Here is a 21815-nt window from a genome sequence, read left to right on the forward strand (position 1 = left end):
ACAAGGCTGCTCCTAGTCCTGTAGCACAAGCATCTGTATGCAATAGGTAAGGCAGACAAGGATTTGCGTACCCCAAGACAGGAGCAGAGGTTAACCTTTCCACGAGGCTTTCAAATGCCTGTTGACACTCGGTAGTCCATCTGTCACCCAGAGACTCTTTTGGATTAAAGTAAGTATGATCTTTATCTTTCTTTTTTCCCTTTCGAACCGGAGGATAGCCAGCTGTAAGATTGTTGAGCGGCTTTGCAATCTTGGAGAAATCTTTAACAAATCTGCGGTAATATCCTGTAAATCCTAAGAAGGATTTTAGTTCCCGAAGGTTCTGGGGCCTTGGCCAGGTTTTAATGGCCTCAATTTTTGATGGGTCAGTTTCTACACCATTCTGGGAGACAATGTGGCCCAAGTAGCGCACAGATGTTTGGAAGAATTTGCATTTTTCGGGTGAGAGCTTCAATCCGTATTCTTTTAGACGATTCAGGACTTGTATCAGTCGGCGCTCATGCTCCTCAAGGGTTTCGGAGAAGATGATAAGATCATCGATGAAAACTAAGACTTCTCTTCTATTTAGGTCACCCATGCAGCGCTCCATGAGCCGCTGGAATGTGCTTGGCGCATTGGTTATCCCTTGCGGCATACGGTTAAACTCCCAGAACCCAAGGGGGCATACGAACGCTGTCTTCTGCTTGTCCGCTTCATCCATCTCAATCTGGTAATACCCGGATTTTAGATCGAGAACAGAAAACCACTTGGAACCAGTTAACATAGAGAACACTTCCTCTAGGTTTGGGAGTGCGTACGCATCTCGTATGGTTTGAGAGTTTAGCTTCCTAAAGTCAATACATAGCCGCACTGAGTTGTCTTTTTTTCGGACCACTACAATGGGGGATGCGAATGGGGACTCAGACTCTCGTATAATACCAGCTGCTAATAACTCCTGTAGATGTTTCCTGACGGCATCAATATCTTGTGGGTGGATGGGACGAGCTCTATGCTTGAAAGGAGTTTCGTCACTCAGTTTAATTCGGTGCTTCACCTTATCAGTGTGTCCATAATCCATTTCCTTCAAAGCAAAAACTTCAGACATAGAGTTTAACAAGGCTGATATACGTTCTTTCCATTCGGAGGGCAGTGGGGAGTCTCCAAAATCGAGAGTTATCTGAGGACTTTCTGATGTTTCAGAAACATCACTTGTTAATGGCTTGTTTATCACCTGCTGGACAGCATGCATTTCTGCAATCACAGACCGGGGAGGGATTACTATGTTAGTCTGGGTTTCATTCTTGACTACCACAGGCAAGGAGAAGAAACGTTTCACAGGTAAGGCGTGCAATGCACTAGCAACTAAAAGACCACTTGGCAGAGAAGATATGGTGGGAGGACTTATAACAGTCAGTGTTTCTGCTGGAAGGTAATTCAGACAGACGGCTCCATCAAGAACAGCAGTGCACCCTGCTGGTACAGTTTCAGGGACTGCCCCTTTTAATGTCACACACCCAAGGGTTTTGGCACATGATTGTCGATGCCTCACATCAAGTGTCTTCAGTACAGCTGCATACCCTTTAGAAGCTGATTTGGGGCTCTCTTTTGGTACATAACTGGAGTAAAGTGCATCCAAGGTATTTGTACCGATGAGGACTTGTGGTATATTTACCAAATCTGGGACCACCAGTGCTAGTGTGGTAACCTCAGCATCTGTTCCTAGAAACTCTTTGGGAAACATTAAAGTTAACTCCACATACCCAAGGTAAGGCACTGATTGTCCATTGGCTCCCTCCACTTCCAGCAAAGATTCCAGGGGTTTCATGGGGTGATGAGACAAGTTATTTTTGTAAAATGACAAGGGAATTGTAGTCACCTGGGAACCAGTGTCTAAAAGGCAGTTCACTTCAATTGCGTCGACAATGATTTGGGCAGTGCATTTCATTCCAATTAGTCCCTTTGGCAGTTTGCTTTTAGGGCAATGATGCTTCGTCCCAGTCTCCATATGCCCTGCTACAGAGACTGTGTGGTGTTTAACTGAGTAGTAGTGGCTTGGTTCTTTAGGTCCCACTGGGCTTGTTTTTCTCTCAACTGGCGCCTCTTCTCATCTACCTTAGAAGGGTTCGGGTCATTTTCGCAATTGATGGCTAGGTGTCTATCCTCACCACATCTAAAACAGTATCCAGGACGAGGACGAGTGGATGTCACTGAACTACTTCTGAGTTGACTGTTCTCATCTCTCCCGGTTTGCCTATGCTGGAATTTTGCCGTCTTCCCGGACCGATATTGTGGGATTTCAGGGGCTGACAACTGAGCCTTTAACTCTGCCACTTGCTTCTTCAATCCTGCTATTTCCTTAGCTGCTGGGGTTTCTTTTGGCACTTTACCAGAAATGGATGTTCTCATAGCCTCTACTTCTGCTTGTAGTTCTACTAGCTCTTTCTTTAGCAGGATAAATTCGGAATTTTTGGAATAATCAGGCTTGCACTTCTGGTAAGTTGAGGTTTGCATAGAAGCAACTTGAGCATTAATTTCAGATATTTGAGCCCTCATAGTATCCACCTCTTCAGCTGCTCCACCAACTGCATCATGGGAGTATGTTGACATTTGATGAGTAGCAGTTCTAATTTTGGGGGCATTACTCTGTTTGTTCAATCCAAAATGATTTCTCATTCTGTCTTCTTTTGAGGCTTGTCGGTCTTCTTCCGTGCGAATTTGCACTATCATCTCTGCAAAAGAAGGTGGGTTGATCTTTTTCTTCTCTAGCTGTAAGCTGGAAATTAACCCATTATCCCAACATCCACGGCAGAATTGCTTGATCAGACAGCTGTTTTGCTCACTCGCCGCAATGCCTCCTCTCCTTACAGTAGTGCTCAGCATAACTTGCAACCGGTGCAAATAACTGGAGGGCTTCTCTCCTGGGTTCTGTAGCATGGTCATGAATTTTGCTAACAGCTCATCTCCATCCTCCACGGATCCGTAAACTGACTCTAGTAACTCCAAGTAAACTGGAGGTAAGGACCGGGGACTCACATGTTTAATGACATCAGCTGCCGGAGGGAGCAGACTATCAAGTATTCTTCTTGTGCGAGACAAATCCGAAATGGAGGGGTCATCTAATAGAAATTGAACACTTGCCCGCCATGTGTCGAAGTCTGGCTCGTTTACTGGCCTAGGAACTTTACCAGAGAAAGACCTGAGACGGAAAGAGGTAGGTTGTAATGTAGCAGTGTCATTGGTTCTGACGATGTGTTCAACTACAACTTTTTGCACGCTGGGTGGATCAATCATGTCCATTGTGAGTACTGGATGGGGTAACACATTAGCTGCAGGATGGCTAGTTCTACTGCTGGGTCTTTCCTTGGACAGGTTTTGTGATGTCTCAGATTCAATTGAGGAAAGGGCTACTTGTTCTGTGGTCACTCTCTGTAATTTGGCTGGGGACGACGGTCCATCCAGTGAGCTGGTGGTGCTGCTATCACGAGTTTGAGAGTCTGCAGCATGTGGATACTCAACTCCATCACCTGAAGCATCTATGGGCTCAGCAACAGAACAGCCAGCTTTCATTCTCTTTAACTCCTCCTTGAGCACTTCTTCAATTGACTTTCCACTAGCGCTAGCAATATTTTGTAGTTCTTCCAAATACAACTTAGTGGCTCGGTCACTATCTACATGAGGGTAGACACAGCTTAAGGCACGCACTATGAAAGTGGTATCTGGGTTTGACGTACTGACCATTGTTACGGGCAGAAGGGGCATTAGTGTTTTCATAGCGGAGCTATAAGTAAACTCTATAATGGCATGTTGATGGAATTCGGAGTTTGGGTCATCAATGAGAAGGTTGCGACTAATGCTGCCATATCTCAACAACCATGCTTCTAAGTCCTGATCTGTTTCAGTTAATGTTAAGCCGCTGACTATTACGGCATTTGAGATCTACATTCTCTCTTTTTACAATATCCATGTTGTCAATATTCTGCTGAGTATATAAATAATTAATAATATATTTATATTGTCACTATTGCTGCAGGCCAATCTCTCTCCTCCTGGCTAGCTGGCTCGCCACTTTTATTTGTAACCCGTTACACGTGATAAATTTGTGTCAACTTTACAAATGGACCAGTGGGCTCAAAAGATTAGGTTCGTCCGGGGAGAGAGAGATGATACAGCAGCAATGAATACTCAAAACAAAAGGATGAGGTAAGAACAAGTTTGAATTTACTGAATGTTCTTTTCTTTTACCTTGTTGTTAGAATAAATGATTGATCAATTAGTTGAACATGGACCATATAACCTCACACAGGCGTAAGGAAAACAATAGAAGATGAAACAAACAAAACAAAACAAAATTTGAAAGTCCAAAAGTTTGATGTTTCTCAATGAACAGATCAGTTTGTAAACTCAGTCCAAAAGTTCGTGAGGCACTTAATTCAGTCGTCCTATTCTGCCCTGGATGGAACAGAATAAATTGATGTGTGGTTCTAATCCTACCGTTCAAAGACGAGAAAGTTCAGTTTCAACAGGGAATTCAAAGGATTCGTTAAACGGGCGGCTCGCCAGTCCAACCCCACCGTTACACACACAGGAAGAGCTGAGACGGTCCACACTTCAGGAATGATTCACACTTCGTTCGATTTCACATGCAGGACGGATCACACTCATCAATTGGACATCACAGCACTCACATGGAAACAAAAGCAGAAGAACACAAAAAAAAACCTGGCCAAGGAACTCGTTTACATGTACATCAGAAGAACCAGGGAAGTTCCAGATGATACACGTTCTCAAAATGTCATTCTCGGGCATAAACTGCTTCTCTCTGAATCATCAATTTCTCGACTCAATCAGAGCTTCAAATCTCCCGGAGCAGCACAAGCATCTGCTCGCGTCAGAGGTTCACAGAGAAAAGAAAGTTCTAGAAGGCGCTGCTCTCTAAAAGTGCCGCGATAGCGGAATTTTCCATGACGTCACTCAAAATGCGATCTCATTGGAGGCTTATGTAAAGGGAGATAACGCTATTGGACATATTTATAACATTCAATATTTATATTTCTCCATTTCTATATAATTAATTATTTTGTTTGCAGTCTTATATTTGATCTGAAAGTATGATCTTTTATACTTTAACTCTGTTTAATTTGAAGTGCATTTTGTCTCTGTCCACTGGTAACCTGGGTTACACTTGCATCATATTTATTAACAGTTTGTAACTGAAGTTAATGCATTAAACTGACACAGCCCTATTAAAAATATTACTTCGCAATTACAATAAACTCATAACCCTTTGAAATACATTGTAAAAGATTTAATGCACAATTGAATGGCTATTTATTTAGTTGTGGAATATATTGTAGGGCTGCCTCTATGCAAAGATTATCCTAGTTAACTATTACTCATTAATTTAAGGCATTTTATGATATTAATGATATTAATTTACTGTGCTGTCATATTTATTGCTCTGCACTTTCAGAGGGCTGTGGGACACACATAATAGAGCCCATCACTTGCCTAATATCTTCAAAACAGAATATGTAGGCTATTGCTGCGTTCCAGGCAGGTTTTTGAGCCCGTAAATCACGACTTCAAACCACGACTCACGACTTTGTAGCGTTCCAGGAAAGTCACACCAAATTGCCTGAGCGCAGAGAATTGTGGTAGCTAGATGCAAACAAACCAGCATGGCGGACCGTACGGGGCTTATGCTCATTTACAATCATTTCTATCGCCAAAGGTGCTTCCTTGCTTATTTGAGGGAAACGGAGGAGGAAAAATGGCACATAAGGCAAGAGAAGCTGTTATACCTTTTATTTTACGTTATTTGTATATTTGAAAATGCATCTGTAGGGGCTGCCATTGTTGTTTCTCGGGCTATGTGATGTCAGAGCACGGAACTGGGAGTACATCGCTCTAGTACGAGTTCACGGGTGGGAAGTCATGGGTTTGACTGCCGTTCCAGTGCACTTTCATGGGTAGAAGGTTGGAAAAACACGGGTTGACTGGAACGCAGCATATGACTTAAACCAACATAAGCTGGCATGTGACTTAAATTTACGGGCTTATGTACCTCTGTCAATCGACCCTATATATACACTGTGTGTGTGTGTAATATATATATATATATATATATATATATATATATATATATATATATATATATATATATATATATATATATATATATATATATATATATATATATATATATATACTATTACAATTTTCATTATACTGTAATAAATGTTGATACCAGCACCAGACTTTCTTCTGGTGTGAAATGACTTATTTTTTCCTGTCTGCTGCCTTTCACGCCACAGCTTAAGATAGTTGCTAATGAAAAGATCCAATTAGATTGAATCCTGCCATTTTTGTGAGCAATATTCATTAGAAACTAGATGGACTGTAAATTGTCTAAGAGAATGATAGCGAAACAATAAACCAGAACTGACAGGCACAGATTAGTACTAAACAGCTGTATTTTTCCACCAACTATCACCGTGGTCAGCTGTCTTATTACTGTCCTAAGATTTTCTGACCCGAAGGAATGACAGAAAGATGGAGGAGATATCAAATTATGAAAACATGATGGGTAATTATGGGCAGCTGGCATATTTTATTACCTTGCCAGTGGCATGGAGCGACAGAGTGGCAGAGGGTAATTGATCTTAATTACTGTGTCCAAATGAAGGTCATATCACCAACACAGAAAATGAGACTGGGGGACAGACGAAAGACCAGCTGCATACAAATACACAGCTGAATATGATTGTCTCAGGATCAACAATACACACACCAGCGATTAAAGAGAGAGTAATTGGCAGGAAGGGTCAGGAGGAGTGAGGCTGTTTTAAAAACATAACTGTAGTCTGAAACAGCTCGCCACAAAATAGAGCCTATTTTTCCTGCCCTTTCGTCTTGCTTTAAAAGGCCTACAGTACACATACACAGGAAACCAACTGAAAAAGCACTCATGTCATTTGCATGCTTTAATAAACCCATCTGACAATTCAGAATGCTTCAAAAGCAAAATACAAGCCAAATGATAATGCAAATTTCAGTCACCGTAATGGAGGGCAACAGAGGGAGGTATTATTAGAAAAAAAGTGCAAAATGTATATTATAAATATAAACTATTGTTTAAAAGTTTGGGGTCAGTAATCATTTCTTCAAAAAAAAAAGCTTTGAGGGATCACGTGCCGCTTTCATGAGCCAAGACGCACAGTAGCCAAGCTCCGTGTATGTGACCCGTCTTTTACTGTTGTTCTACGTTTCTTGCATTTGGGGTAGTTTTTTTTGTTTGTCGTTGGTTTGGAGATGTCACACAGTCGGAAACTCGCTTATCTTTCACCATCATCCTCGCCAATTAAGTCGTGGCCTAATGGTTAGAGAATTGGACTCGTAATCGAAAGGTTGCGGGTTCGAGTCTCGGGCCGGCAGGGTTTGTAGGTGGGGGGAGTGAATGTACAGCGCTCTCTCCACCCTCAATACCACAACTGAGGTGCCCTTGAGCAAGGCACCGAACCCACAACTGCTCCCCGGGCGCCGCAGCATAAATGGCTGCCCACTGCTCCGGGTGTGTGTTCACGGCAGGGGCGTAGATTACGTGTCCCCCCCCCACTTTTTATAAAAAGTAAATTTGTCCCCCGCACTTTTTCATTGGACAGTTGTGTTCTCGACATGTTGAGGTTTTAATGGAGCAATGTATATAAATGAATGATTTCAAATTCAAAGAGACAGGATAATTTATACATGACGTTTATGTTTCCATGGCAATCAGTCACTCGCCCGCGGTCCCGCGCTGTATCCATCATTCATTAGCGGTCGAAATGAGTTCAAAGCGACAAGAAACTCTTCAGTCCTTTTTTACGAAGAAGTCAAGCAGCGTAAGTTGGCATGTGGGATCCGAATAGTGTTGCACAATGTTGAGTGACTCTGCCTATTGCTCTTGTTGAATAATTAGCAAGTTTTGATGTTCATTATATGGAGAAAAAAAAGCTGCCTGGACAAACATGCACTTATTTTCAGTGTATTTTTCCGTAACTCTTTTGTGACGTCTTTTATTTTAACACGTATGCATGTTATTAGAACCCTTCAAATAAGAATAAAGATAATGTTGAACTGAGATTTTACAGCGTTTGCAGCATTGTGACACCAATTCTACATGATGTATTTCAATCAAGTATGCAAGCACTGATCTGATACAGGACCGATCTTCATTTAGGGGTGCTCTGTCATTATTGCACTAATTTGACGTTTTTATGTGTTGTCAAGAATGAACAAGAAACAGTCTTGAGAAGAGAGAACTGATAGAGTGGCTTTTAACACCTGGCTGTTTTTATATTGTATAAAATCTATTAATACACAAGCGTTTGTAGGATTATATATGGACCAATCATAAAAAACACATAATTAGTCAAATATAGAAAAATAAAAAATAACATTAGTATGATGAGCAACTTCTCAGCTATCATTTTTAACTACAGTATGTAATTATTAGCTTGCATATTGGTTGTTTGTTAGTACTTAAGCACATATTAATTCTGTATTCTTCAAGATCATATTCTGCATCCCATAATCCTAAACTTAACAACTACAACGACTACCTTACAAGCTATTAATAAGCAGTAAATGAAGAGTTTGAGGCAAAAGTCATAGTTAATAGTGAATGTGTGTTTATCATTCTAAAGTGTTAAAAAATAATTTAGGATACAAATGACTGGTTATTGTCCAGCAGTGTATTTAATGTGTTATTTTCTTCTGTATGTCACTATTCCCTGTATGTACATGTTTCAAACACTGCGACAGAGGCAGAAGTGCATTCAGGCTTCAGAGGTAAAGATTATTTACAGCATTGTCTATGATAAGATATTTCTTTTAACAGACTAATCAGACTAATGTATAATAGAACAGAACAGAATAAAGTAGTATGTGAATGTGCAAGTATCCATTACTGTGTGCCATGTACTGTACATACAATACACACAAAATACAATCTGAAATATGTAAACAATAGTACCCTTATAAGGACATCTTTGTAACTTATACTAAAAAAGGTGCACATAGAGTACCAATATGTTCCGTAATGTACAATTATGAAACTTTTTGGGGTAAATAAGGTACAAAGATGTGCTTTTAAGTGTACTGTCCCAGTGACAAGCTGTTGTATTTCTTTCTTTCTTTTTCTTTTTTCTCTCTTTCTTTCCTTCTGTTTTATAATCATATATAACAATATAATCATAAAGCATATTAAGCAAAAAGGTATGATTAAAAATAAAACCTGTCAATTAGACAAGGGTTAACTGAAAAAAAAGAACAGGTATAACACTAGACATTCCGTCCCCCCCACTTTTGAAATGATGGCTACGCCCCTGGTTCACGGTGTGTGTGTGTGTGTGTGTGTGTGTGTGTGTGTGTGTGTGCGCGCATTTGTTCACTACTCACTGCTGTGTGTGTGCACTTGGATGGGTTAAACGCAGAGCACCAATTTCGAGTATGGGTCACCAAATAAAAAAAATAAAAAAAAAAATAAACCAGCAGCCGCAGCGGGCCGAGCCGACATTGAAGACAATGTGGCCATTACTATAAAGCGATTTGAGGACATTTTGACGGCTGAATTAGCGGCAATGCGCACCGAATTCGCCTCTCACATGACTACAATCCAGAATATGCGCTCTAAAGTTGACTTTTTAATCGGGGAACAGAGAGAGCAGAAAAACGTGATCGGCGAATACACTGTACCTCTGGATGCCCTCGAGCAACAAGTGACTGATTTACAAGACCGCAGCGAGACGCAGTAATCTCCGCCTGCTGGGACTACCTGAGGAGGCAGAGAAAGATGACATGATTGGTTTTCTGAAATGGTCACTGCCGATCGGGATCCCATCACTTGTGGGCAAAGTTTCAAGATCAAACGTGCGTACCGAGTTTACTTGAGAGCTTCAACGGATCACTCCAAACCGCTAGTGTTTCTCTTCAATCTGTTACACTACAACGACAGGAATTTGATTCTTAATGAAGCAAGACACCACGGTCCTGTAAAAGCAATTGACAGTGCGATGTAGAGCTTTTTCCCCAACTTCTCTCCCACGACGGCAAAGAAGAGGAGCTCCTTCAGTACAATACGGAAGGAATTTTTCTTCAGTATCCAGCTACGCCGAAGATCGTCATGAAAAACGGCGAGACCAAACTAATGCACTCACCGGATGAAGCGTGTCAATTCCTGAGCTCCATCCCCGCTCCTCATTCTCCTTGGATGGACGTGGCATAAGGGTTTGATAATACAGAGTGACTAGACTTCTAATTTACTGATCTGGAACGTCATGTGACAATCACCTACTGGCAGTTTCTTCATGTAGGTTACGCTAGGAAACTTGGTATCACTGATGCACGGTTTTCAGTGTACATGATGTAATTATGTTTGCTTCCTCATTATAGCGTGTATACATTTTTTTTTACCCCACTTTATTACTCGTGTGAATTTGAAGTTATTCTGTTCTCTTTTAATAGGGCTAATGGCGGTGTTCTGAATTTTACTGGGTGTCATGTTACGGTCACTGATTAAGACAGGGGAGGGCGCAGCCTGGGGTTTTAAGGGGTGGGTTTTTTATGTTAATAGGATTTCGGTTGAGAATTAATTTGCAGTGGTATTACTTTCTTTCATTAGTTCAGTTCACCTATTTGTTTGATAGCAATGACTGAAATTAATATACGAAGTTGTAATGTCAATGGTTTAAATGGCCCCCATAAACGTTTTTTAGAACTACTGCGACAAAAAAAGGCTGACATTGCTTTAATCCAGGAAGCTCATTTGCAGAAGGATGATGTTCATAGATGCAATAATAAATATTACGAGGTGGTCTCTTTTGCTGCAACTGACAACAAACTGAAAGGTGTTTTGATGATTGTTAAAAGAAATTTAAATATTTCCATTTTAGACAGAAATGGTGATAATGCTGACAGAATTGCCTGTACATCCCTCGCGGAGAGTGGTTCTCCCCACTGATAATTCTGTTATTTCTGCTTCGGTTGTTTGCTCTTTTCTCCTCGGACAATCATGCAGATCATTATCCGTGGTCTATCTGGTCTAGGGATATCAATGGTGACTTGCTGACTTTGTTTTCTGATCAAATTTGGGAGACAATCACATCATCCTCAGATGACCCGGGTCATCAGATGATCCATTGGAGATTGCTGCATGGACTTCTGAGTGCATGTGTCACCTTCCCCAAGTTGCGGTTTGTGTCTGCAGAGTGCACTCTGTGCATGTTTACTGCTTTTGACATTGTTGAATTGTTTGTTTCTTCTTTTTAATGTGCGTTTTATTTTGTATTCATGTGTATTTGTTGTTCTTCTGGTGATCGGGTGTTGCACTTTGTTCTTTTCTACACTGCAATGTTTTGTCTCAAAAATAATTGTTCACAAAAAAAAGCTTTTATTCAGCAGAGACTCATTAAATTGATCAAAAGTGACACTAATGATATTTATAATATCAAAGAATTATGTTGTCAAATAAATGCTGATATCAATCAGCATATTAAAATAACGCACAAATCAGCATATTAAAATAATTTCTGAAGGATCATGTGACACTGAAAACTGGAGTAATGGCTTCTGAAAATTCAGCTTTGCCATTACAGCAATAAAATATATATTAAATATTTTATACTGTAATAATATTTTACAATATTACTGTCCTGATGAGAATGAGAAATGGCTTTTAAAACCAAAGACTCTTACTGACCCAAAACTTTTGAACTTCAATTTATATTAAGCTCATACCTCTTTTGCCGTTTTGTTGTTTCTTTCTGCACAGATTATTATTATATTTGTATTATACTTTATATTTGTTCCCAGCTTTTTTTTTTTTTTTAAATAGACAAACTGCCTACTTTTTTCAAATCACAAAAATAATTTTAACTTTCTGTACCCTTTGGACCAATTCATGCTATTAAATAGTTGCTTATTAGCATGCCTATGATTAATATTGCTGTTTATTAGTACTTATAAACCACATATTCTGTATGACCTTCTACTACATATGTAATAACTACCTTACTAACTATTAATAAAAAGTAACTAGGAGTTTATAGAGTCGAAAGTCAGTTAATAGTGAAAACTGGACCTTAAAATAAAGTGTGACCAAACTTTCTAAAATCGAAATATTTCAAATGGTCCATATTATTCTGATGTTGACTTCTTGATTATGGATTGTGAAATTAGTAATCATTTATATAACATAATAATTACATGCTGAATACAGTGAGAAGGAATGGCATTGGACACAACATGAATGCACATGGTGTGATCAACTGGTCAAGTTTCAGATCTGAAGCGCGAGTGTGAAGACTTGATCCTGGACCAGCGTAAAAGCCAGCGAGTTAGCAGAGCAGGTGGGGTGTATAGTGACTCAGTATGAGGAACAGAAGGTGGCTGCTGGTGAAGGTCTTGGCATACAAGCCCCACTGCTGGCTAGAGAGTTGGAAATCAAGTTCATTACAGTCATATGCGCTTCTAAGGCCTCTCGCTCACAGCTGGGTTGCCACGCAATGCCAAATGAAAAGCTGACAGCTTCAATTTCATGCGACAAGATGGACATTTATAATGAATGGAGCCCTGGTACGTCTGCACAGGCAGTCACGCTCCACGAATTCACTAAGTCGGGCAACGATGGAAAATTGTCCAGAAAGGTTAGAATCACACGTATTCATCCAAGAGTGCGTGTGTACAAACTTAAAATTCTGACACATTAATTAATCCTTTGAGCTTTTAATGATCTTTCCTGTTTCCTTTCAGCCCAAAATTAATTGAGTCCATATAAAAATAAAAAATAAAAAAAGTGTTGGCATCGTGTTAGAAGAATCACTTTTCCCCCACCTCTGTATTTAAACTAGCACATTTCACTCTCCTGTCTCTCTTTTGCCTCTGGGATGAAAAAGATAACAACAAACCACTTCCCTTCTCTCCAAGGCACACTTCTATGTGAGCTTTTTACTAAAATGAGGAAGGATGCGTTTCAGATACAAGCCCACTGAGAATCTTACAGGTTTCAAAGGGTCTAAGATGATGATGCCTTGCACTTATCATCATGTTTTTTTCGACACTGACATTTTAACAGCCGGAGTACAATACAAATTTTGAGTGTTAATTAGTGTTATGGGGCTGCTGAACATCGCCCCACAGTTATGCAAGTTTAATTGCATTTGGCCACACAAAATGTCTTCATAAATGTCAACGAATATTTAGCGGAGTCATTATTTTGTGAAAAAAGCATATCTTCTCAGAATCGAAATGTCAGGTAGTCAGGTGGTCAAAAAACTGAATTATTATGCATTTTATAAACACTCAGTTTTGTGTAAAAATATATTATATATATTTGTGAGGCTCAGAGATGTCAAAAACACCGGCACAAAAATTGAATGATGAACGATTTTTACTTCACTTGATTTTATACATATATACAAATTATTATATTATATTATATATATTATTTAAAACCTTAATTTTATGAAGCTACGAGAACGCTTTTTGTGCACAAAGAAAACAAAAAATAACAATATATTTAATAAAAATCAATTATATATAGCTTTAAGGATTCATCTACTGAAGGGCACAGGTATGATATTTATTATAATGGGTTTATGTGAAGACTGTTTTAAGTTCACTTAAATTCGAAGTTATTTTTTAAAAGTCTAATAAATATTAAAATTGATATCTCAATTATCTTGTAATGTTGAATGGCTATAGTCAATAGGTAAATATTGGGGGGGGCAATTTTATAGAGAAATCAGTATTGGTATCAGTGACACTGGCCTTCAGTCATAAAAAAAGATGCCATAAAACAAATATAAAAATATATAATGTCTTTCTGTTATTTGTACGTAAATTTGAAGATTGAATGTGAAATTATTGCAATATAAAAGTATATTTAAAAACTTTAATGTTAGGTGGGATTAATCGTGATCAATTTCAGAAAAATGTGCGGTTAATTAGTTAATTTTTTTTAATCGATTGGCAGTGTGTGTGTGTGTGTGTATATATATATATACACACACATACACACACATATACATACATACATACACACACACACACATATATACACATATATACACATATACATACACACACTAAAATCATTGAGATACACTTCAACATTACTGACTGATTTGAAATTTTCAAACCATTCTTTTTCAGAGACAGATACATTCCGAGACAGAGAGACACTCACTCTGTGATCTCCTCAGTAACCGTGTGCTCCACCTGCAGACGGGAGTTGACCTCGATGAAGTAATGTTTACCGTGTTTATCCACAAGGAACTCCACTGTGCCTGCGTTCTCATAGCCGACCTGAGGGAAGAGATGGAACCGACTGAGCTATGAGAATTACACACTTTTCAAAGCTTCACAGGCACAATTTACATCCACATGAAAAATATCAAAAATACTATGAAATAAAAATAACTGAATTTTTATTTGGCACAAGGTGTGATGACAGATTTTCGGAGCAAATAATCTTTAAAGGGAGAGTTCTCCTAAAATTTAAAATTCTGTCATTAATTACTCACCCTCACGTTATTCCAAACCCAAAAGACATTCGTTCATCTTCAAAACACAAATTAAGATATTTTGATGAAATCCGAGAGCTGCACAGACAGCAATGCAACTGACACGTTCAAGACCTAAAAAGGTAGTAAGGACATCATTAAAATAGTCCATGTAATATCAGTGGTTCAATCTTAATTTTATGAACCTACGAGAATACTTTGTGCAAAAAAACAAAACAACGACATTATTCAACAATTTCTTCTTTTTCAATGTCAGAATTTGATGTGCATTGAAACAGCATTCGTGTGCTTTCCTCTGCTTGTAAACAAGGTGCAGCTCATCTGGGTTCTACGTCGGAATGCCAGCTAGTGCGTCATGGTACTCTCGTGAAAGCACGTCAAAGACTGACATGGAAGAGCAGAAATAGTTGAATAAAGTTGATATTTTTGTTTTCTTTGCGCACAAACAGTATCCTCGTACCTTTATAAAATGAAAGCAGAACCACTGATGTTGCATGGACTATTTTTTTAACGATGAACGAAGTTCTTACGGGTTTGGAACGACATGAGCGTAAGTAATTATTGATAGAAATTTCATTTTTGGGTGAAATATCCCTTTAAAATGGCTGATTAGATAAGCGTGACCCTAAAAAATATTTACAATGGTAATCAAACTTTCTTGTAAACCACCACAGGTACTAGACAATATTCAAAAATTGTGTGCATAATAGGACTTAAAACCCTCTTATATGCATATAAAAAAGGCTTACATTTTTTATTAGTTTATACTTAGTGTATATTTCGTGAAGATACATGAAGCAGTTGAGATTTGTGAATAAAGTTGGACATACTTGTATATATCCAACTTTACATAAAGAGCTGGGTGATAGTAAATTTACATTTTGTGACAAAATAAAAAAAACCTAAAGCAGCAGTTAAGATTTGCTATATTCTGTAGTATATATTGCTTTACATGAGTATGTATGTACATGTATGTGAATAAAGTTGGATATAACGTGTATCAGAAAATGTTTGTCTAGCTCAGAAGATCATACTAAATATTATACATGCCATTTTGTTTTTGTTTTATTACGGTGACAACTGTTGCATCATTATCAGAATTACATGACTGAATACAGTTTGAAAAATCTGCATAATTTTGTTAAAAGCAATAAACTTAAAATGGAAATAAGTATAGTTCATGTTAAATAAATAAATATTTGCTTGTCAAACAATACTACTAATAATTGAGCTTGACAGATGCATTCAAAAGATACAGTATATATCTTTACAACAAACTACTTCCATGCTGATTTTTGTTAGATAATAGTTTATCCAACAATTCTCTCTCCTCTCTTGTCTCACACCAAATGCTAAAAGTGCAACTACAAACAAATCAAAATTACAAACGGTCCCACTTTATATTAGGTGGCCTTAACTACTATGTACTTACATTTAAATTAATCATTTGATACAATGAACTTATTGTGTACATACATGTTTTTACATTGTACTTATATTTTTAAAAATACCTATATGTAATTACATCTGTAATTAATTTCTGTAATTACATTTATAATTACACTGTTGACCTAAGGGACACCTTAACCCACCCTTAAACCTACCCATACCACCAAACCTGTCCCTAACCTTACCTGTATCCCACCTCAATAGCAGCAAATGTGTTTTGCAATACAATATGACCACAATTAGTACGTTGTACTTATTTTTTGATGTAAGTACATAGTAGTTAAGGCCACCTAATATAAAGTGTGACCTTACAAACAATTACAGAATTTCATGTAAAAAGTTATGTTGTTTTTTTGTTTTGTTTTAATAACTGTGGCTAATACCAAGTTACCACATTTTTCTTGCAGCAATAATAGTCAACTATGATATATTTTTGTGGAAATTATGGTACATTGTGGTAAGGAAGGATTATTGGGAAGGCAGCAAGACAGCAGGTTGCCTCTTACTAGGCCACGTCTTGACACACACACCACATAAAGCCCAATAGGGGTTCCATAATCCCGTCCCCAAATTTCGCAGAAGTGCAATCCAATTCGTCCTTAGGCCTGTCGCAGCAGGCAAATTTCCTAACGCAACACGTTTGGATACACACTGCCTCTCTCACACACACAGACGTGTAGTGTTTGGAGAGTAAAGCATACTTGATAACTGGCTGCCAACACACAGAGATCAAACAACCATCCCTTCAAATTCCTGGCTGATATTCATACTCACACCCGCTCGAAAATCTCGCAAGCCCTGCGAGACCGCGAGAAGACATGAAGACTGTACACTTAGACTTGAGAACATCAATCATTCTCAGCACTTTCTCTCACAAACACACACACACATGCTGAAATACAGTGAGCAGATTAAAACTATTAGACCATCGCAATGAAAGAGATGAAACTAAAGACGGCACACAGTGCCCACGAGAAGAAAGGTACAGACAGGTAATTAAATGGGTAAAATGAGAGGAGGAAAGGATGGTGAGCAAGAGATAGGAGGACAGATGGCATTCCACTGAGAGGACTAAAGAGGGTGAGAAAGAAGGAGGGAGAGAGATGAGTAATTATGAGTTTCACAGCTTGATACAATTTCTAATTACTTCACAACATCCATAGCATAAAAAGGGTCTGCCGGAAGTCTATGACAAAAGACAGAAGAGGTCAAAGAGGGAGTGGTTTGGGGTTGGTTTATTTAAGAGTCAATATATGGAATTATAACAGAAGAAGAGAGAAACAGACAAGGGGGCTTGGAAGGAAAGCTTTGACCACCATTCCAGGGGAAACATTTTCATTTCAAATTAGTAATTATTATGAGTTTATCAATAGCAGGGTATTGGGCATAATCAACTAAAACTGAATTTTTTTCAGATAGCGTTGTTTCCAGAAAGTGAAAAGTAATTTAATATTTTCCTTTTCTACCTTTAATACATGTGAGTGTACAATCTTATCATAGTATCGTGCAACAGCACAGTTTCTATCAGTTGCAGTTCTGCTATTCAGTCTCAAAATAGTGTACAACGTGACATGCATTCACATCACACGTTAACTCAGCGGTAGGGTTACACTCACGGGACACTGCAATTATTCGCAATCACAGAAGTACACTATTTGCATCTGCTTTATTAAAGCCTCGCCGGTTTAATATTTAATTTGCGTGCTGTTCTGAAATGCTTTTTTTCTTTTTTAAGCGCATACACGTTTTTTTTACGTTTTATTGCGCTAATACTGTCAAAAACACACAAGGTTTACATATAAACGCAGTTGGTTTTGTCTGAAGTGAAAGTAAACAGTTGAGAAAAAAAATCAGCTGCATGTCTTTATATTAGATGTGTGCAGGTCTTAAAGTGACAGCAGACTAATAATTCAAGATTCAAGAGTTTTATTTGTCACATACACAATTATACAGAGTATAACCAGCAGTGAAATGTAGGTCAGGTCCGCTCCAAGGACAGTGCAATTATAAAGTATACAAATATTAAGAGAAGAAAAGTAGAAAAAATAAAATAAAAAAGAATAAAATAAAAAGATAAGATAAAAAATATAAATGTGCAGGTCAGTATGTTGTTGACTTAAATAGTACTAAGAGGAATGTGCAAAAAAGTTGTACAGGGTATATAAATAGCAGCAATATGAGGTAGAGAAAAATTATGAATAGCTTATTGATATATTGATATTTACATGGAGTCAAGTGATGTTATGACACAGAGTTAGAGTTTAGGAGCCTGATGGCCTGGGGGAAGAAGCTCCTCCTAAGTCTCTCAGTTTTTGCCATCAGGCTACGGAAGCGCTTACCAGATGGAAGCAAAGTGAATAGCTGGTTACCAGGGTGATTTGAGTCCTTGAAGATTTTAACAGCTCTATTTTTGCAGCGTTTGAGGTAGATGTCCTGCAGAGAGGGGAGAGCAGACCCTGAGATGCGCTCAGCTAATCGCACAACTCTCTGTAGTGCTTTGCAGTCCTGATTGGAGCTGTTTCCATACCACACTGAGATGCACTGAGTCAATACACTTTCTATGGTCCCTGAATAGAAAGTTTTCAGGATTGCTGGTGAGACCCTGAATTTCCTCAGCTGTCGCAGATGGTACAGTCTTTGCCTGGCTTTCTTAACCTGTGTTTGGATGTGTGTAGTCCAAGTCAGGTTCTCGGAGATGTTTACACCGAGGTACTTGAAGCTGCTCACCCTCTCCACAGGGGTCCCACTGATCATAAGAGGAGTGTAGGGCTGCTGCTGTCTCTTCCTAAAGTCCATGATCAGCTCTTTAGTTTTGCTCACATTCAGAGAGAGACAGTTGTCCTGGCACCATGATGTGAGTCTCTCTACCTCATCCAAGTATGCGGTCTCATCGTTGTTGGAGATGAGGCCCAGAACCACAGTATCATCAGCGAATTTGACAATAGATGTGGAGCTGTGAGAGGACACGCAGTCATGCGTGTAGAGAGAGTAGAGCAGGGGACTCAGGACACAGCCCTGTGGGGCTCCTATGTTCAGAGTGATGGAGTTTGAGGTGAACTGGCCAACTTTCACCACTTGAGGTCTGCCGGTGAGGAAGTCTTGAATCCAGTCACAGAGTGAGGAGTTTAGGCCGAGGTCTGTGAGTTTAGATGCCAGCTTGATGGGGACTATAGTGTTGAAAGCTGAGCTATAGTCAATGAATAGCAGCCTTACATAATTCCCATTGTTGCTGTCCAAGTGTGTGAGGGAAGAGTGGAGAACGTGAGAAATGGCATCGTCCGTGGATCTGTTTGGGCGATAGGCAAACTGAAGAGGGTCCAGAGTATCAGGGATGGAGGAGCAAATGTGGCTCTTTACAAGTCTCTCAAAAACCTTCATAACTATAGATGTGAGGGCAACTGGGCGATAGTCATTCAGGCAAGAGGGTTTATTGTTCTTTGGCACAGGGATAATGATGGATTTTTTGAATGAGGTGGGAACCACGGCGGTAGCAAGGGACTCATTAAAGATAGAAGTGAACAAACCAGCGAGCTGATCGGCGCAGGACCTCAGAACACGGCCGGTTATCCCATCAGGTCCGGCTGCTTTCCTGACGTTCACTTTCTTTAGCGCCCTCCGAACCTCATCCTCCGGCACGGTGATTACAGGATCATCGTTGCTCTGCCTGTTGCTTCCTGACGCGCTGGTCGGCAGAAACGCGCTGGTCGGCAGAAACGCGCCGCCGCCGTTGCCATCGAAGCGGCCGTAGAAGATGTTTAACTCGTCGGCCAGCAACGGATCTGCTCTCACCTCCGCGGAGGATTTGTTTCCGAAGTCACAGATGGTCCTCAGTCCCTGCCACATCCGTCGAGAGTCGTTGAGCTGGAAATGAGACTCAATTCCCTCTCTGTATCTGTGTTTGGCGGCTCTTACTGCGCGTCGGAAAGCATAGCACGATGCTTTGTACTCGCTCGTATTCCCAGACAGAAGAGCCTCATTGTAAGTGGCGGTGCGTGTGTTAACCGCGGCACGGATTGTTCTGTCCACCCACGGTTTCTGATTGGAGAATGTCCTTATCGTTATTGTTTCTGTAGCTTGCTCGGTTAGCGTGTTTACGAAGCTTAATGCTACATCCGTGAACTCGCTGACGTCAGAAGAACTCGCCCGGAACATGTCCCAGTCGACGTCATCAAGCGCCGCCTGCAGCATAGTCTCTGAGTGGGAGGACCAGCGCGTCACTACTCTCTGCACCGGAGGTTCCTGAACGAGCCTTTGTTTGTATCTCGGTGTTAGAAAAATGGCGGCATGGTCCGATTTGCCAAAAGCCGGTAGTGAGCGGGCTTTGTAGGCATCCTTGAACTGAGTGTAGCAATGATCCAGTGTGTTTGGTCCTCTAGTTGGACAGGATACATGTTGATAAAAGTTCGGCATGACCTGCTTGAGGTTGGCTTTGTTAAAGTCCCCCGCGATGATGAAGGCAGCGTCAGGATGTTTGTTAATGTAGCCGCTGAGCACATCGTGAAGCTTAGACACGGCCAAGCCGGTGTCCGCCTGTGGTGGAATGTACACGGCAGTAACAATGATCGATGAAAACTCCCGGGGCAGATAAAATGGGCGGCAAATAATGGAAAGATGTTCCAGATGAGGCGAGCAGGAACGTGACAGAATGGAGATATTCCTGGGATCACACCATTTCTTGTTAATCATGAAACACACTCCTCCACCCCTGGATTTACCGGCCTCTGCTGTTCTGTCCGTCCGAAAGACAGAGAAGTTATCACTCGGCATTACAGCAGTGTCCGGGACCGAGGACGAAAGCCACGTTTCTGACAAACAAAGGATGTTACAGTCCCTAATGTCCCGTTGGAAACTAATCCTGGCTCTAAGATCATCCATCTTATTCTCCAAGGATTGGACATTAGCGAGGAGAATGCTTGGGAGAGGAGGACTGTGAGCCCTTTTCCTGAGTCTGACTCGAATTCCAGCGCGCTTCCCGCGGTGTTTCTTGATCCGTCGCCTCAGGGGGGTGTTGTTTATCTCCGCGTTCCGAAGAATCTCCAGAGGCCATGCAGGATTCGTGGATAAAGTGTCCTGAAACAGGTTGGTGTAGCGGTTTCCAATGTCCAAAAGTGTTTCTATGTTGTAGGTGATCAGTGCCGACGTGAGATGTGTAAAAAGAGAAAGTAAAACTAAGTAAAAAAGAAAGTTGAAGCAAAATCTCAGTGGAGCGACCCGAACGGCGTCCGAACACAGCGGCGCCATCTTGGTAGAATGTAAATAATAGTAATAATAATACTAAACATAGCTTGTCATTACTGGGATTGTTCAACCAAAAATTTTAATGATTTATTCACTCTCATGCTGTCCCAATCTTGTATTAATTTCTTTCTTGTGCTGAACACAAAAGAAGATATTTTGAAGAATGTGGGTAACCAAACAGTTGCTGGTCCCCATTGACTTTGATAGCAGGTAAAAAAATCCTTTAGAAGTCCCTGGAGACCAGCAACTGTTTGGTTACCCATATTCTTTAAAATAACTTATGTTCCACAAAAGAAAGAAACTCATTCAGGTGTAAAACAACGTGAGAAACATTTTCATTTTTGGGTGAACTATGCCTTTAAGAGTTAATAAAAAAAAAAACAAAAAGAGAAAAATCACTGCTTTTTCTACAACTGTGTTTTAATAAGAATCAATGTATTTATAGAATGTGTATATAGGAGTTTTATTTTTATATTTGTTCATTCAATTTTTGCAATATCACCAACTGATACTTCCAAAGCAAAATGGTAAAATATTTTTAAAGATAAAGTATTTCTTACAAATATCATACATTAGTTAATTTTTTAT

At 39.7% G+C, this 21815-nt stretch overlaps 1 protein-coding gene across 1 annotated transcript in view; it reads right to left on the bottom strand.

The window, feature by feature from the left end:
* Positions 1 to 21815, bottom strand: part of LOC306856095 (pyruvate carboxylase, mitochondrial) — a 163602-nt gene that overhangs the window by 114392 nt on the left and 27395 nt on the right. Inside the window, exon 8 of the mRNA XM_079395116.1 lies at positions 14204 to 14322. Coding sequence (XP_079251242.1) covers positions 14204 to 14322 — 119 coding nt within the window. The remainder of the gene's footprint in view (positions 1 to 14203; positions 14323 to 21815) is intronic.

Source organism: Barbus barbus (genome assembly GCF_936440315.1).
Source record: "Barbus barbus genome assembly, chromosome: 36".
Lineage (NCBI taxonomy): Eukaryota > Metazoa > Chordata > Actinopteri > Cypriniformes > Cyprinidae > Barbus > Barbus barbus.